An 18,537-nucleotide genomic window follows, 5' to 3' on the forward strand; every position below is an offset into this window, starting at 1 on the left:
TTTTGAAGTCAGTGTGGTTGTGACTTTGAACTTGAGTCTTGGCCTTTTACCCTTTCATTATAACTGGGAGCATACTATCATGGAGGCAGCTGTAGAATGGGGAGGGGGTATTCAGAGAACAGATAGAAGATGATGGGTAAAGGGCTGAGGTGGAGCTTGTCAGTGGTCTCAGCAAACAAAGTTAGAGCACTGAAACCTAGCAACAGAAAGATAGCTGGGGAGATGATGTGAGGTGGAAAAGGACGTGATGTTCTGTCTCTGACATAGCAGGAGGTCATTTTATTTTACTGCAGCTTCTCTGTAAATGTTGATAATGTTATTGCAGCTTTAAAGAGGCAGAGTGAAGGAGTTTTTAAAAAGTACAAGGGGGTAAAGAAGAGGAATGGGGTAAAGAAGAGGTGAGGACAATGGATGCAGAAGTAGCATGGGAGATAAGTCTGGAAAAATAGGTGGGAAGCAGAGAAGAGGATAAACGTGAGGTTATAATTCTTCACATGACAGCTTTCATTGCACAGATACACACACCCGCACATTTCCGACACTGTGAGGACTAATCTGTAGTTGGCATGACAACACTTCCATCAGGCCTTGTCATTTTATCCTGCCGTCTAGCCCCAGGGTTCTGTGGATTAACATCAAGATAGAGGCGGAGACTGGGGATTTGAAGGTATGAGCCAAAGTGAGACATTGCAGGGGTCAGAGGTCAGTGTCAACAAGGAAACAGCACCTTGAGAGCTTGTAAAGACTCAGTATCGTGCTTCATGAGGGCAGATAATTAAACCAGAGGCTTAATTATGCAACCTGACCAACAATAAGTCATAAATACTGATACATCTTACAAAAAGAGAAGTGTGTGTGCTGTTTATTGGCAGACCTTTGTACTCTTGTTGACTTAGAAAGGAAACTTTGTGGCTCATGTACACACACACACACACACACACTCAAACACATCCACACACACAATATTGGATACAGATGCTGATTGCTCACTAATTAGCTATTTGGTGCACCATTTAATTGACAACAAAGCGACTTTGGAGGAGCCACAGTTGTCACTGGTTTAATTCCAAAGTTAGCCTGCTCTCCTAATTTGCTATATAATTTGTTGTGTTTTGTGTGCCCGTGCAGCTTACACACACACACACAGATACACACACGCAGAGAGTAGCATTCAAAAACTGTTCTCCTGTGTCTATCCTGCTGTTCAAAGTCCTCCACTGAAGGAGTGAGAATTAATGAGCAGCTAAGAGTCTGCTCTAATCACTTCCTGCTTACCTAATGTTAAAAACTCCACTTCTCACTGATCAGAGTGTTATCAGCACCACGTTCCAGTGGCTTTGATTGTTGAGATAGTAATGAAAAAAGATGTAAGTGTTTCTTGTATTTGGAAAGAAGGTAAATGTGATTCTGATAAAGATGCTACTTCACAGGGAGAATCAGTCAAATGGCAAATAAAAGATTGTTAATTTTCAAAATAATGGATTTCAACAGCCTTAATTTAATGTGCACAAATGTGGCTTGGATGTTAGTAAAGCTGCTATGAGGGGGATGTATTATGAGGCCAGTAACACCCCTTGAAGGCTCAACAGTAAACCCTGTCATTCCAGAATATATTCATCCACACGCCTCCTACACTGACCTGACACTGTACATCACACCCAATATTTCTCAACCTCCTTCCTGTTTCAGCTTTGAAAGTGAAGAGAAGTACAAATCAATTGAGAAACAAAAAGGCCTTCTCCTTAAATACTCTCACCACTTTGAGTCTCTTTAGAAAATATAAATTTTTGACAGATAGTGAATGGGTTCCATAGTTTCCTTCACTGGAATATGAATTTGTTTTCTGTTGATTCCCAGGCAGGTTTAACAGAGTACTTTGGTTAGAAAATGCTCTGATATCCAGATGAGTCAGGAATGTTTTCTCGGTCCAGATATCCATCTAAATATCACGTGAAACAAACCAGAACAATGCTTTCCCACCCAAACGCTTCTTGCTGTCATATTGACAAGCGGTCAGCCGTGCTCAGGATTCAATTTTCCACAGGTCCCTGCCCAGTGACAGCTGATTGACGTGGTAGAAAGACAACATGAGGTTTACTCATAACCTGTCCCTGATTTAATGGATGATCTCTCTGGTTTTTCTGCCCTGCAGGTGTGTCGGGCCAAGACTTCAAGATTGTGTTGGGATGATGGACAGGTAAGGGATCTCAGGACACATTTGTTATGTGGGACAGGGAGACCACCATCAGAGCCTGCCACTGCTTTTTAAAGTCCTTATTAAAAGTGTCTTCCATTATACTCATTAACGTCTCATATAGCACAGAATTGTTTCTCTGTCAGCTCTGTATTCCACATTTGACAGATAACAGTTTTTTTCTATTTGTTGGTCTGATTTATGTCTTCTGGTGGTCTCATTTGTGTCACTTATATTTTAGAGATATTGTGTCAACTCACTCACACGTAACCTTATTTTTTTTTGGGGGGGGGGGTGATTTATGAATCCTTATTATTATTAATGTAGTCAAAATTATTGTCTATGGCCATAGTAGTGGGCAAGGTGGAGTAGAATCAGCACTAGTTACACAACAGCTGTTGGTTGTGTTCTTCTTAAAGTCCCATACTTGTGCTATTATTACTTTTACCTTCTGATAATATCACAGGTGTAAACTTTAGATTTAAAAGCCCTAAAAACGTAGAACAGATTTGTTTTCGGTGTTTGTTGGGCTCGAGTCAACCTTCAGCCATGAATGTTAACGCCTGAGACTCGACTTGGACTTCTCTTGAAGTCAATTTTGATGCAGCTTTGAAAAGCAAATGTACTTGAGACCTGATGGAAAAGACTCTAAAACAGCTCTGCTCACTACATTATCGTACTACCTCTACTACTTCTACTGCTGCAGTCACTGATAATAAGAATTTATCAACGTTAATATCAGCAAGAGAAAAAACAACAACTGAGCAGAGCTAACAGAAAGTGTAGCAGAGTGTGTGAACAGCCTAAATAGCCTGAAGACACAAAAACTCTATTTAAATACCCATAAAAAGAAGTGATCTTTACAATTGGAGCAAATTTAAAAGAGTGACAAAGACATTAGAATTTAACCAAACCAGCAAACCCATAAAAATGGGGTCCTGAGCTCCTTTTAAACAGAGGAAACAGAGAGGAGACCTTTTTGCTTTCCTGTGGGAGGCTTCTGCTGAGACTCCAGTCTCCGAGTCATTCTTTTTGTTCTTACAGTGGCATTATTACTGTCTCATCTGGTGACCCCGTGTCGCCTGTCCTGCTGTAAACCCTTTCCTCCTAATTAGAGATGTCCTTTCCCTTGTCTCTCACCTAGGTGCTTTCTAACTCTCTGTTATTTGTCTCACCACCAGTGTCTCACTTCCTACTTTTTTTTTCTCTCTCTCTTTCTTCCCTTCGTTCTCGTCTCCTGCGCTGAATGCAAATGTCTCTTTCCCGTCCCTTTGTTCCCTTTTTAGATGTTTTTCTCTTGTTTTCTGCTTTGTTTTTCTTTTTTCCTCCATGTCTTTTTATTTCCTCCCCATAAGGTTCTTTCCTTTTTCGTCATTTCTCCTTGTGTCTCTACCCCCTCTCGACCTAATCATTCCAAACTGCTGCATTACTATTCACCACATGGCTGTATATCTCATTATGTCGAAGCCCACAGCCTCTTTGTAAATTTCAAGATCCCGCTTCTTTAAGTCCGTCACAATCGATACGGCGAACGCTGCGGCACTTTGCTCTACCATAGCTCCATGGTACATGAGTCTTCCATTAGCTGCTAATGGCTTCTACAGCTAATAGAGTTTTGAACTTAAAGTATCAGGTAGAAGCCGGTGTTATTTTATATTATGTGCTTGTGTTATAAAAAACAAAAGAGGGCACACAAGAGTCTGGCACTGACAAGAGGGTGAAAATGGAATACAGATGGGAAAGAGGGGAAGAATAAAGAAAGACGGAGTAATAGAAGGACAGAATTGAGTGGTAGCGTGACAGTAGGCAGGTGCAAGAGGTATGTAAATGGCAAATGCATTAGTACCATCATTAGTGAAGAGAAAGAGCTTTTAACTTCCAACCTTTAGGCTTGCCTTAAGCAGATTTCCCCCCCTGAAGATACACAGGTAATTTGTGATGGATGGGCACTTTTAATTTCTCATTTATTTGAGGTTTTACTCTGAGTTACTGCGTCCTTGTTAAAGATGACTGGCTGAAGTATAAGGAAATCCAGTCCAGTGTAGTGCAAACTGTAGCTTCTCCACCAACCCAAGTAATAAGAGCACATACCCTCAGTGGCTTTTTCTTCTGACCTGTGAAAATGGAAGCAGCTAGCACTCGGAAATAGCTGTGTGCACGTAGCGTTGGCCTGTTTGGAAACATTGCAGTGGAAATGGAACCCTGTTTTTCCCAAAACCAGCTGTGTGCTTGTGGGTCTGAGCTTGTTTTTGATTGCAAACTGAAGCTTTAAATTGAGAGGAGGGAGGGATGCAACATGGAGAGGGCTGAGGTGAGGAGGAGGAGGATAGAAGCTGTGGGGAGATGTATGAACTCTTCCAACAGCCACGTTAAGGTCACTCAGGTGGGTATGAGTGGAAGACTGGTACTGATCTAAGATATCACTGGTCGTGTTACATGTTGCAGTACAGTTATTAATGTTTTCAAGAACCAGCTGTTTAAACATGAAGCACAGAACACACTGTAGTGAAAACAAGCTGTTTAATGGCTGCCCATTGCTTGTTTTTCCATTAGTTCCATCAAAGGATCTCACAGATCAATAGAAATTGGCCACTTGATTAGAGCTTTGTGGTCATTGTGATCACAGCATCACATTTCTTGGCTGCAGCCAATCAAGCAGAAGACTTGGACTCCAGGGCTCAGTCTGAGGTGGTGAGAATAATTTTAAGTAAAACAGCAGGTCGGAGAATTTATCAGCTTTGGCTGAGGTTTGCACTTTCTTTCAAAGTGCCTTTTAGTTTCTTAATGTTTCAGCAATGTTAATGTTTCTTCTCTTCCTTTGTCTCTGCAGGACACCCCTAATAGCAGCTGGCATTATCGGAAGTCTATTCATCATCGTCATTCTGGCGCTCAGCGTGGCCGTGTATGTTCGACGCAAAAGCATCAAGAAGAAGAGAGCCCTGAGGCGATTCCTGGAGACAGAGGTGAGAGGGTAGAGCTCATAACTTTTTAACTTGAACTTTTTGTTTTTGTTTTTTTGTGAGTCAATTTCTACAGGAAATGCTAAATGTAGCAGCTGCAGAATTGGAGAATTAATTGTTGCATTTTCAAGTACCCAAATAAATTAGTCATAGATTTCTTCTGTGTTATCATTAACAAACTACTGCGGTTTAATCAGCCTTATTGATCCCAGAGAGGAAATTGGGAAAAGCTTCCTTGAAGATGGCTGCCTCACTATTAATGTGAGAAAAAATAAGTTTTGTTTTGGATTTCTCTTACTTGACCTTGACAAACTAACAAGCTCAACTATACATTCCCATGGTTTTCTGGTCTTTTATAATGACTTTTCATTAATCTTATTTTTTTTAAGATTTTGGTGCTGGACTTCCCACTTTCTTTGAGTTTGTTACATTCCTTTACCTCAAAATTGCAGTGCAGTTTTGCAGATGAGTGCCAACCCAACTAGACTCATAAGCAAACCTTGAATTATTAAACCTTGGCTATGGTACTTAGCCAAACCACGCAGTGCACAGAAGGTTTTAAAATTATGCATGGCTGCCATCACCCATCGATCTGGCCTTGAGTCGGGTTCATTTCTGGGAAGCATTAGACAGCGGAGCAGACTTTATATTCAGGGGAGAAAGTCAAAGATGGAGGTGTAGGTGAGTCCAGGGTTTATGTGCACATGTGTGCGTTCATGCTCTGGCTGATCACCTTTGTGCTGCTACAAGACACTCTGCCCCTTTGTTTCCTGCGCGCGGCCCAGCAGTTACTGTATGTCATCCCTGCAGGTCTGCTGAGTGGCTTTGTCCATAGGAGTGGGGCAGGCTGCTTGTCAGTCCGCATTAGTATAATTTACAGGTAGAGGCAGCAGTGTTATAGACAGCTGTCAGGCCAGAGACAGGAATTGGTGGAGGGCGGCCATAGGCAGTTTCTGCCTCATCCCGGCCACACACATCCATCTTAATCAGCCGAGCCCTGTTCCGACAGCCTCTTGACCGTGAGGGAAGGCTTCGGTCCAAACAGATTCGCTAATGTACTGTCACAGAGAGGGAGGGGCTGGGGAAGATCAGGCTGGAGGGGGATCCTCTTGACCCCTTTTTGCATCTTTCTGTATTAAGTTGTCCTGAGACTGATTTTTTCTCCCGCAAGGCTTGACTCAATACTCCACCAGGAAAACGTGAAATATAGCCAGCCGAGTCAATTCTTCTGTCCTCCAAGGAGACCTAATTGGGTGTAAAAGTAATTAGAGATAATAAAATCTTTAGCGCCTGTGGCAGGTTGGCCTGCAGGTTAGACAGACCACTCATTAAGCGTAGGTCATAGGTTTAGTCCCCACAACAGCCCCACATGCATGCACATAAGCGGCCTTGTTGCAGTGGTCCTAAGCATGACAGTGAACCTGCTCAGTCTTTGTAGGCCATTATGACTGACAGTTACAATTTGCATCTGCAGAGAAGCGGATATGTAGTGTGTAGTGTGTAGCCACCATTTGAACGGCTTCAATGCAAAATGCAAGTATATGTCTCCATTTAGTGAAATTTGAGCAACACAAAAATCTAAACTATTTTGTAAGCAGTAGTCGTATGCTTATAGTAAGCATAATAAGCTCATTTCATAAGGCATCAGTTTCTTCACCTCACTTTTTAGTTTAAATTCCTCCTTTGAGTATATCCCGACGGGCTTTCACACTGCATGCATACTTTGTGAATACACACAGATACTCCTCTTTCCTCTGTTCGCTTTCCATCTGAATGCTGTTCTCCGCTCCCACCTACCCAGCATGCTAAGAAAACCTGCACTCCTTGCAATCTGTATCACACTTTCCAGAGGCTCTTTTTTTGGCTGATGAAACCGCACGATAGGTTCAGGACGGCTGGTGAATGTGGATTCTCTATTCAAACGAATAATGGAGCTGAGTCTGTGTCTGAGAAATGGAGATCAAGCTTGTCTGGATGAGGGATTTGGGGACAGCCAAGGCTCAGGGACTCCCCCCTCTCTCTCTCTCCCTCTTTCTCTCTCTCTCCCCCTATCTGCCTTAGCTTTTTAAAAAGAGAGCTCACCTCTTGTGTCAGATAGGAAAAAGATGCCTCCAGTACACGCTGTCAAAACGTGATCTGAGCACTCTGCCAGAATTTCCATATCAGGGACACATGAAGGCTGTTGCACTGTGTTGACTTGCAAAACACACCGGTATTTCATTTCTTTATTGTTTTCCTTGTTTTACTATTCTCTGTCTCTGTCTCTTCATGCGTCTTCACTTCCCCCTTTTGTGCTCTCCATTTTGATCTCTGTATCTCCATTCATCTGTCTCCCTTGTGAGCAGGCACTTTATTCTTCTATCTTTCTAACTCTCTCTTTCTGTTTTTGTTTTTTTCCCCTCCCCTCTCTCTCTCTCTCTCTCTCTCTCTCTCCCTCTTCCTCTCTCACCTTGAAAGAAATATAGAGACTAATATTAAAAAGCCTGTCTCAGACTGTGGTTCCTTTTGAGGAAGCCCCTGAAAACAAATTGCTTTTTGCAGGGAGAGAAAGCACAAACAGCAGAGTCCCCCTCACTGTTGCAGCGCGACCCTAGGCCTTGAACTTTGACCCCAGTCCAATGAAGCGGGACTAATGCGCTTGGAATCGTCCTCTCTTCCTCCTCCCCCCAGCCCTCTTGCAGCCACTTGTGAGTGTTTCAGCACCACAGGCTGTGGATAGCTCTCATACTGTTTTCATACTGCTCGCCTCTACTCGCTTAGAGAAAGATTTCAGCATTCGGAGGAGCTGGACAGCTCCCATTGTTCACCCCAGGCCAGGCTGACTGAACAGAGGCACGAGACATCATTACAAATGAATGTGGTGCAGCCGAGCGTTGTTCAAACAAACTGAGCCTTATGTTGTATTTAACTTAAGATCCCAGTGAATCAAAAGACACCAGATATTTCATGTTGAATATCACAGTGGATGTGAAAAGCTTAATGTTTATGTTTGATATACAATTTTAATGATAAAAAAACAGAACTTGGGTGAGATACTTGTAGTTTTACATGCACACAGTTTTCCTGTGCAGTGAGGGGTTATTATAGACATTCTGGGTGCTCCCACATAAAAATTAGTTGATCTAAATTATTGATCTAGCTTATCTATCTATCTGACTGTATAACGCAGTGGTGACCACTCCTGGGCCCTGCAGAGCCCCACAGCTGCATAGTTTTCATCTTTTCCTGCTTTCCCTCAATCAAGAGCTAATGAAATGTGGGTAGTGTAGAAAGAGGAAAATATGCAGTTCTAGGTCTCTCCAAGGCAGGAATGACCGTGACTGGTCTGAATACTTTTTTTTTGTGTGTTTTTGCCTTGTCGGACTTCTTTGTAGGCTTGATCCCTATGACTATACTTCAGAAAAGCAGCTTCAGCTCTATGAAGAAAACCAGCTACTGTGCCGAAGCTATTGAATTGCCATTGAAAACATTGTAGACGGCATTAAATTTAAGATACCAGTCCTGGTTCCTCACGCTGCGATCGCTTTTAGGCAGACGTTTGTGGCATGGCAATCTTTTTTCACCTGATTTCAATTACACAGCACAACAAATGCATCATTTTATATGGGTAATGTGAACATTAAAACGTATACCCAAGGGTGTGCAGAACAAGTTTGTGTTGGAGGACACTGTTTACTTATTCAATACCCAATAATTCTGCGAATGTATTCTAGCCCGAGGCTTGAACATACTGCTTATTTGTCCAATGAAGCATCCGAATCCTCTCCGCCGCTCCACTCGTGAAGCTCATTTGGCAAAGGCACAGCGCATTATTAGCTGGTAAATAAAGGGGTGTGGTGAGTGTGAGAGAGCTCAAGAGAGTTTTGTAGGCCATGGGTCTGCATCTTATTTAATAGACCTCTCCTCTCCTCTCCTCTCCTCTCCTCTCCTCTCCTCTCCTCTCCTCTCCTCTCCTCCCCTCATCAGTCCAGTCCAGCCCCATCCTAATGAAACAATAACAGCCACAGCCTGTAACCATCTGCTCTTATTACTGCTCAGTCACCACCTCTCTGTTCCTCATCTCTGCTTTCTCTTTCCGAATCGCTCCATTTCTCTGTACCTACAGCGTCACTTGTTTCCTTGTTAATCATGCAGCATACGCACAAACACATTGATGCAAATAACGCTCTTTGCCGAGCTTTGCCGGGCTGACATGATGGATGCGACCAAAACTTGCCCTTCGAAAAATGTACGCATGTAATGCAATCAAGTCACACGAATCTGAAGCACAAAGCAAAACATAAGGACACCCAAAGAGGCAGAGAAGAAAATAGAATAAGAAAAAAGCAATACAAACAAATCATCAAAGACATCTTGATGAGAAATTGAACTAAAAACCGAAGTATTGGACTATAATGTAAACTTTATTAATGCAGGAGAGATACTGCCACTTATTCCCATTGCACTTTTACTTCCTTCTGGAATTTTCTAGAAATGAGTGTCAGTATCTTCAAACAAGTCATGCTTGAAATTTCTTGAAAAAAAAAAGTTTGCACCTTAACTTGTAATTGTTTCAAGAAAGCAAGATTTGGGGACACAATTGACTAAATGACAGGATAAGATGGAGGTTTTCAGTGGCGCGTCACTATTACACAATCACTCAGCGCTGCTTCTGTCATCTTACTCTCTTCCCTTGGTCTTTATCCCTCATCCTCCTTCCCCTGCTCCGTCTGCGAACTCACTTCCTGCAGTGATATCTCAGTGGGCTTTTGCCATGGCCTCAGGCCCAACATAACAATAGCCATTAAACGACATGTCATTGCCGAGCTGCGGGCAATGTCATCCATTCTGCAGACGGGCCTGGCGGTGCGATCGCCGGTCCTATTGTGCTGATGGTTTTATATCACATTGAGTAAGTGCTTGTATGGCTGACCGACTGATATATGGTCTCATTATATTGTTTGATGGCCGTGGTAGAGCAGGGTGATTATGCCGCTGATAAACCGCAGCGAATGAGGGACCCGATAGGCTGATAGGCTCATTAAGACATGTATTGATCAAAAGCATTGACTTCTTGTGGGTGTGTTTTGTGGTCTGCTATGTGCTATGTGTGTGTGTTTGTGTTGTGTACTTCATCCGTGTGTATTTGATGATGACATCAAAAGAGCGCAGTTGCATGTGTGATCTATATTTGTGAATCTGTGCACCGTACATGCACGTGTCTCCAAGTGTTAACTGTTGTATTATGTGCACTGTTTGCTGTCTGGTTGAACGGAGGTGCTATATGAGTGTGTGTGTGTGTCTCTTCCTTCCCTCTGGCTCAGATCTCTTCACAGCTCGGTTACAGGTGCCAGCTTCTGCTCTTTATATTTAGTAGCCGAGGCTTTGTTGAGCGGCTAGTGGTGAGGCGGGTGGCCGGCCAGCTGCTGGGATGCTGTTCAGTGTCAGCTGTTACTGGCAACGCAGAGGAGGCTTGTCATAACCTTGAATTGGAATTGTTTTGTATGTGCACAGCTGGTGAGCTGCTACTCTTTGTCGGCTGTGATAGCAGCTGACACCAGACTGTGATTTGTTTAGTGGTGGGCACGCTGCAGATTACATCGGTAACTGCCAGTTTCGACAGAACTTCACGTTCACACCCCTGAATTGTTTGTTTTTCATAATTGTGTGTGTATGTGCGTGTGTGTATTACAAAATCATGACTATCAGAACTGGACAGTTTCTGTTTTTGGCTGCTTAGTTATTTGCTACGAAAAAAAAAAAAAAAAAACTGTGGTGTTCACCTTACAATTTTCTTTCCAAGACTTGCTTTTTACTTATTATTTTAAATGGAGTCGTCTCACCCAGCTACACACTCCCAACAGCTCCTAAGATGTGTTTTTATCGTTCAGAGTGCCAAGAGCAAGAGGTTAAGAAAGGCACGCTTCAGGTTTTTAGTAGTTTTACAACAAAAGCAGTAGCTGTGGGGAGTGTGTCTCATGTTTTTGGCGCTACTTGCTTTAAAAAAAAAGTGGTGAGTGGGAAAAATATTCTAAATATGAGTGTCTGTGTTTGTATTGTCAGCTGGTGGAGCCCCTGACCCCCAGTGGAACAGCCCCTAACCAGGCTCAGCTGCGGATCCTCAAAGAGACGGAACTGAAAAGGGTCAAGATTCTGGGTTCAGGAGCTTTTGGAACCGTCTACAAGGTCTGTGTGTGTGTGCGTGTGTGTCTGCATTTACAAAAGCCTGTTGATGTTTGTGTGTGTGAATGTGTGTGTGTGTGTGTGTGTGTGTGTGTGTGTGTGTGTGTGTGTGTGTGTGTGTGTGTGTGTGTGTGTGTGTGTGTGTGTGTGTGTACATAATTCACACACTAGTTCTCATTCAAATGTACAGCCTCCAGATTATAAATCAAATGTCAGTGAGTCAGCTAAATGGCAAAGATGCTGGAGCACAAAGTTTCTTTCAATAGACAGTGCCCTCTCACTAGCAGAACAGCCCCGCTTGACAACCTAAACAATAAGCATAAACATTTCCCTTTGTAACAGTGTTTCCTGACAGACATGAGCCTAGGGCAGCTCAAGGACCTGGAACAGAAACTGCTGTTTGCTTGCCAAATTCACTGCCCTTGGCAAAATTATTCATACCACCCTGAAACTCAGCAGACCCAATGAATAAATACTGCATTTTCTACCACCATCTCTAAATTCCTCTCAGTACCGGTATTGATGGGCCTGTTTAATTTTATAGTTATATTTTATTACAATTAATCTGCATACATAGCCTACCATCAATTTATAGCCATATTATGATCCACAGCTCCTTGCTTGTAGCAGGTGGTTTAATTTAGGCCCCATAATGTGAATAAAATTGTAATATTTCTTCACTTTAATTCTCTTTTCTCATGTCTTTATTGAGGGTGTTCAGACTCACCTGAGAACAGATTAGGAGCTATGAATAATGAATCATTTTTTACGGTGACAAACAGGTCACAAGAGGACACGAATAGGGTCCATGCATGTGCAAACACTGGTTTAGGTGAATCAGAGCTGCAGAGGAATGTTAGCGGGACAGCAGACGTCATTAAGCACATCAAAATCATCATGTTTATTGAGACTTAGTGCGGTGCATTTATGGTGATTGCTTGTACCTTTCAGGGCATCTGGGTCCCAGAGGGTGAGACAGTGAAGATCCCTGTGGCTATTAAAATCCTCAACGAGACCACCGGTCCTAAAGCCAACGTGGAGTTCATGGACGTGAGTATTTATATCGCAACAATTTGTGTCTGTTTTCGTCCGTGTGTGTTCGCGTTTGTGTGTCTGAGCTGTAAAGCCTTAGCCTTGTCAAAGAGATGGCCGAGCCTGTCACTTTGTGAGATTGTGCATTCGGCGGTAAATTCTTATGAGAGTACCATCTCAGTCAGAGCCAGTAATAAAGTGAACTCCACTCCGCTGTACAGCCAGGCATGTATTGAACGAGACTCTATTAAAAAACAGCACTTGTTTATGAGATATGGCTTTATTGGAATCCAGGAGTGATAGAGGGGAGAAGAAGAGGAGCAAGGGAGTAAGCTGGGGAGTTTCCAGGTCTTCCCATCTTATCTTTGTCACCTTTCTCTCTCCACTCTCCACTTTTCACACGATAGGGGCTTCTCAACTATCAAATTTTGCCCATCACAAGGTTTTGCAAAAGGATAGTAGTTAATCTTCATTCAGTCTCTTCATTTAACTAACCACCTGAGGCTCCATGCGTTCCTCGTTTTGCACACAAGCAGTAACCAAATCGTTTCATACCTCCTGCAGAATCTTTTTAAGACTTGTTAGTTCTTATAATTATATGTCAGTTCCCTGTCTTTGACAGTATTAGTTGACTGTTTTGTAAATGGAACAGTTGTTAAGGTCATTTATCAAGTTTTAGGAACTTGTGTTGAGTAGTTTTCAGTATTTTCTGACATTTTCTAGATGAAGAAACAACTGAAAAAAAAATCAGATTAATTAAGGACACCAGTTATTACAAAAGCGTTGCAACATGTCTGTGAGTCCACCTACTTTTTCCCTTTCTCCTCTCCTGTGCCTGCATCTTCCTTCTGCCTCCCCTCTCTCCTCCCTTTCCTCTCCTCCTCTTTCCCTGTTTCTCCCAGTGGGGGTCTCTGTCCATCCAGAGCCAATATGCTCTGTCTGCCGGCTTGTTAAACAGCAATCTAAAGGCAGGCTCACGCCTCGCCACTGGGAAACTAGCCACTGGAGTGCCAGCTCTAAACACACTCCGAAAATCCACACATATACGCACACACGTACGCACAACCGAACAGCGCACACTTTACAACAAAAGGCTCCCCAGGTGGTGGCCTCGCATGTGAGATGCAGGCTGATTTGCTTGTGTTGGCAAATATGTGAGTGAGCGATAATGTGAGATGCGAACGCCTAATAATATACTAATTTAGTCCGGTTTGATGCATACACACACTTCCAATTTCACACACACACACACACACACACTCTGGAACGTGCAGCAGTTTTTCGAGACTCTGCCAGTCTATCACCTAATGTGTGTGTGTGAGGGAAAGTGAGCAAGTGAGTTAGATGTGGAAGGAGGGTCAGCCTGCAGTAATGGAGGTCAGCGCTCAGGGAGATGAGAGAGAAACCAAAACACACACAAACACACATTCGTACACGCACAGTCACGCACACACACACAAGTCCTTGTATCGTTTGCCCCAGGAGTAGAAAGCAAGAGCAGGAATTTAGCCCGACATAGTTTACGACTCCCGGGTCTTTTGGGATCACAGAGTGAGAATAAAAGCACTCTCCCCTTCCTTCTGTTACACACACACAGCTGTCCCCCTTTCTCCCTCCCCCTTTTTTCTTCCTCCCCTGATCCCGAGGTGTGAGGTGCGCCCGGTGTAGATGTGGCTGGAGTTGTATAACGTCAAGCAGTTGGAGGGGACAGCAGGTGGTTTTATGAAGTGGAGATGTAGTGGCACTACTTTGGGCCGGGAGGCTCTGTTTAAATCAGGGCACTGATGGTGCCAAAAGCCCCTCTATGGCCTATGGCCCCCCTCCTGTTTAGAATTAATCTACTCACACCCACACCACCACTGCTCTCCCTCTAAGCTCATTCTTTAGCATCTAAATTTAAAAAGGCACCTCATCTATCTATCAGCTGCCCCGGGGCCAAGCCTGGATATACACCTCCTCGACCATTTGCTGTATGCAGAGACAGCGAGAGAGAGCGTGTGTGTCCTTGAGTGTGTGAGCGTGAGTGTTTTAGAGAGCTGCCAGGAGAGTGTGTCCGCATGTGAGAGTGTGTGAATGAGAGAGAGAGCGCGAGAGAGGCAATAGGAGATGAGGAGAACGACTGAAATGAGTGTTTTTAAGAAATGACTCTGAGTGCAGCTTCTGCTCTGCCATAGTGCATATACACGCAGGCCATGAGTATCAGCCCTCGCCATCATGACACTTCATCACCAGCACACATCCTTCTGCTTGCAGCTCCGCAATAACAATTACCCAGCGTTGAGTCCCAACTGTTCAAACCTCTACGTCCATCTGCTGCAGGATGAGATGAGAGAGATGAGAGGGAGGCATGAAAATGCATTTACACACCAGATCTAACAAGATAGAAAAATGAAAAGTAGCTCATGAAATAAGACACATAGTGACTCTGTATTAAGCAGCACCAGGAATTAGAAGCATGAATTAGTCACTTTTTAGTGTTTTGATTGTGTTGGTGCAACATTTAAGAACTTCTCTGTGTTAAAATATAGATGAAAAAGACTGCTTTGTGCAGCTTTGAAGAAGGTTTTCTGCTGGATTTTCTCTCACAGTGAGAATACTCTGTGGACAGATGCTGTGCATGCAGATATAGTCATCATCCCACAAGTCTTAATTTATGCATCTAACTCCACCTCCACAAGGAAGTCTGGAATGCAGCATTGTCCATGGATAATAGATGCATGGACGGACACACTGAATTACACTTTAAAAATAGAATCTAATATTCTCTTATATCAGCGGTAACTAGCCTTCATAACTCCTGTCCACAACTTGTGATGAGGAATAGCAAGAAGACATTATTTTATGCATGTGCTTCTTTAAGTGTTTATCAAAGCGGTCGTGAATTTCTCCCAGATGAGTAATCAGTACAAACCATTAACGTCTGCTTTAGAAAAAAAAAAAAAAAACTGTCAAAAGTAAAAGCCTGTGTGCATAAAAACCTGGATGTTAACTACAACTCCCACCACACAGAGGGAAGAGTAATCCTGTACTTCCAGCCATAAATTGGAACAATCTGCTTAGTTCCTCTTTGTTCTTTCCCCACTCTCACCTAGGAGGCCCTGATCATGGCCAGCATGGAGCACCCCCACCTGGTGCGTCTGCTGGGCGTCTGCCTGAGCCCCACCATCCAGCTAGTCACCCAGCTCATGCCCCACGGCTGCCTCCTCGACTACGTGCACGAGCACAAGGACAACATCGGATCACAGCTGCTGCTCAACTGGTGTGTCCAAATCGCCAAGGTAAGTGACTTCAATCAGGTCGAAAGAGGATGGCATCTGGTGGTGCTGCAGCATTGGTGTGTGTAACTGTACTGTAAGTGTTAGCAGGTGTGAGCCTTGTAATGGATTTTATCGGTTTGTGTTCTTGTCGTACGAGTCTGGCTTTTGATGGATGGTGACATGTAGACGGCTGCCAAGTGCAGTGTCAAACCAAACAAGCTCAAATTAATGCAATAACAGAACTTTATTGCACATTCCAAATTCTTATTTAAACAGCTTTCGTAACAGTTTCAGGCTGCTAACACAAATGTCCCTGATCTGCATAACCTTTCAGTTTGGTACTGTACATACTTAACTACATACTACATTTCCATTGTTGTTGTCCGGGCTCAGTGGCATTGTATGAAGACGTATATTATGCAAAACATTTGCTGCAAACTTGGAACAATCATAAAGAATCAGAGAACAGCAGCTGCATGTTTGAAGGGCTGTCATTTTGAGAACAAATACAGGGCTTTTAGGGCTGCTGGTGTTGACTTTGTAGTATAAATATCTTCCAATTCGCCCCTGTTGATCCTAATTATCTTCACTGCTTGACACACTGATCATTTTCACAATCCTTCACAGTAAGATGATAGGCTACTGACGTTGTTAAACAGCAGACATGCCTAGTTTGCCTTGCACTCTGTCTTAGTAATACATCAACACACATTATTCTTTCAGGAAACGAGTGACGGCGCAAGAAATTAACAAATTAAAGACCATTCCTTGCTACTCAAACAAAATCTGCACTCTGTATCATTGAAACAACAGTGAGGCTTGAAATATTGTGTGTACTTCTGCTTAGCCAAAGAACATTTGTGTTTTGCTTGCAAATTAAGGCCATGTAGCCAGACTGCTTGATAGCTTAACTGCTTGGTAAGACTGAGTGTAACTTCTCTGAGTTATAACTCTGGGATGGCAGTAGGCTGCTGTTACATGCTGTGCGGGCAGACATATGCTGTGACACAGAGGCATCCCCCATCCGCTCTGGAAGCAGCAGCAGCAAATTAATGGTCGACAAAACGCCTGATTTACTGCCGCCGCTGATCAGCCTGATAGGATTTTCTACTTTTTAACGCCGCTGATTTTAGTTGTTGCTGTCCAGGTCTGTCAGTTTGCTATTCAGTATCAAAAATCTAAATTCAAGTGCAACAAAGGGCCTGTCCTCTGTGATGATGGCAGCTAAACTGACACAGAATTATACAAAAATTAGCCATAGCTCTGCCTGTCACAAGGTATAAAGCAGCTGGGGGGAAAAAGCGGCTCCAGGGACGTGCATACAGTTAAAGTGTTTATTTGATCCCTGATGATAGATGGGAACCATGATCTAATCTGAACAGGTGAGGAAGCAGAATGAGTGAGGGCCCGTGAAGATGAGGGAAACTTTTGCTTTGCTCTTACTCCATCCATGCACGTCATTCATTGTGGTTGTGTTAGTTTATGGAGAGTTTTTAAGTTTAAACTTAACTAATGTTGTTGTTGCAACTGAGCTGCTAAAACTGTAGTTGTTTTTCTTTTTACATTTGCATGTAGCCTTGTTATCAGAGACATATATTGCTTAATGTGAATTAATGATTGTTAAATCACATTTGGATTTTTCCAGTTATAGATAGTCCCTTGTGATGACAGATATACATCAGACCTTATTTATCATTATGCTTTTAATTTTAATTTTAATTAATTTAATTTTCTTAAATTTAATAAGAAATCAGCTTTTATGTAACTTATCCTCAAAGGTTTTGATAATTATTTTTGAGGCCATGGTGTGGCAGTAGAGAGTGTTTAATTGCACTTGCATGAGTAATATTACACAGGAAAACCAATCTTTGAAATGCCTACTCCACAGTCAAGATTATTCTTTCAAATGGAGGCCCAATATTCAGCCATAAGGCGTCAACAGCTGTTGTACATAGCATGAAAACACGCTAATGTAGCTCCCTTAGAAACCATCATGCTACCATGAAAAACAGCAAATCCATCAACTGCATCCTCACAAATGACCTGCTGTACATGGAAACCTTCTTCAGATAATTTCCTCTTTCTAAAACATCCCTTTTTCAGTCAGACTCTTGGAACTGATTCGTATTGGTCATTGTAAAAGACAATAAATTCATCTGTCTGAGTCAGCGATGAAAGCATTGGCTTCATGGGTTTGGGGTTTAGTGTGGGAGGGCTTAACCCTTGATTCCCCCTTGATGGATGATTCCCAAGAGCTTGAGGAACAGGTTACTTAAGCAGGTACTTATTGCCGTAATTGGATTCGATTTCACCTGTGGCAGCAGGAGGAGAAGTGTCAGTTTCTTAGCGGCTCCGTGATTGTGGAAGAGCAGGAGAGAAGATGATTCACCACTGTCCTCGTACCACATGGCACTGTGACATTCAGTTCATTGAAAGCATTGTGATTGATAGCAATAACTGCTGTAAATTCTTGTGGCGTCTTAAAGTAGAGCCTGGATGAGGCTGCTTGACTGATTGATAGATAATTTGTTTTTATTGAATGAATTAGTGAATCAATTAAGCACAATCAATAGGGTGTCTTATGTTCCTAGTAGCCTTAGAGAGACCTGTCCTTTCCATTAATGCTTCTATTTTTCTCATTAATAAGTGATAACTGTCTGAATGCCAGTTAGACTCTCACCACCTGGGCCTTAATGATCGGTCAGGGTTTATAAATAGAAATGACACATCACTTAGGATTACATGTGCAGTGTCAGCATCCAAACTTACTCATTTCTTCCTGTTACTGAACATTAATCAGTTTGATTTCATTTGATTCCACCCCTTACTGATAGAGGTGTGTGTTCCCAGATACAGCAGGGAGTCCATTTAACAGCATGTGTTTTCTGGACTACACAACCCTGGCTCATGGAGCTAAAGCGCTCACAGCATT

General features: G+C 42.9%; 1 protein-coding gene across 7 annotated transcripts in view; it reads left to right on the forward strand.

Moving 5' to 3' along the window:
- Positions 1-18,537, forward strand: part of LOC121178074 (receptor tyrosine-protein kinase erbB-4-like) — a 242,733-nt gene that overhangs the window by 158,359 nt on the left and 65,837 nt on the right. For 6 of the 7 annotated variants that reach the window (XR_005893457.1, XR_005893458.1, XM_041032583.1 and 3 more), the window contains exons 16-20: positions 2,153-2,197; positions 5,025-5,157; positions 11,197-11,319; positions 12,268-12,366; positions 15,441-15,626. Coding sequence is in view for 5 of the 7 variants with exons in the window: in XM_041032583.1 (XP_040888517.1) it covers positions 2,153-2,197; positions 5,025-5,157; positions 11,197-11,319; positions 12,268-12,366; positions 15,441-15,626 (586 nt within the window). In the remaining 2 variants the exon portion in view is untranslated. The remainder of the gene's footprint in view (positions 1-2,152; positions 2,198-5,024; positions 5,158-11,196; positions 11,320-12,267; positions 12,367-15,440; positions 15,627-18,537) is intronic. The other variant, XM_041032580.1, reaches the window with a different exon arrangement.

Source organism: Toxotes jaculatrix, chromosome 24, assembly GCF_017976425.1.
Source record: "Toxotes jaculatrix isolate fToxJac2 chromosome 24, fToxJac2.pri, whole genome shotgun sequence".
Lineage (NCBI taxonomy): Eukaryota > Metazoa > Chordata > Actinopteri > Toxotidae > Toxotes > Toxotes jaculatrix.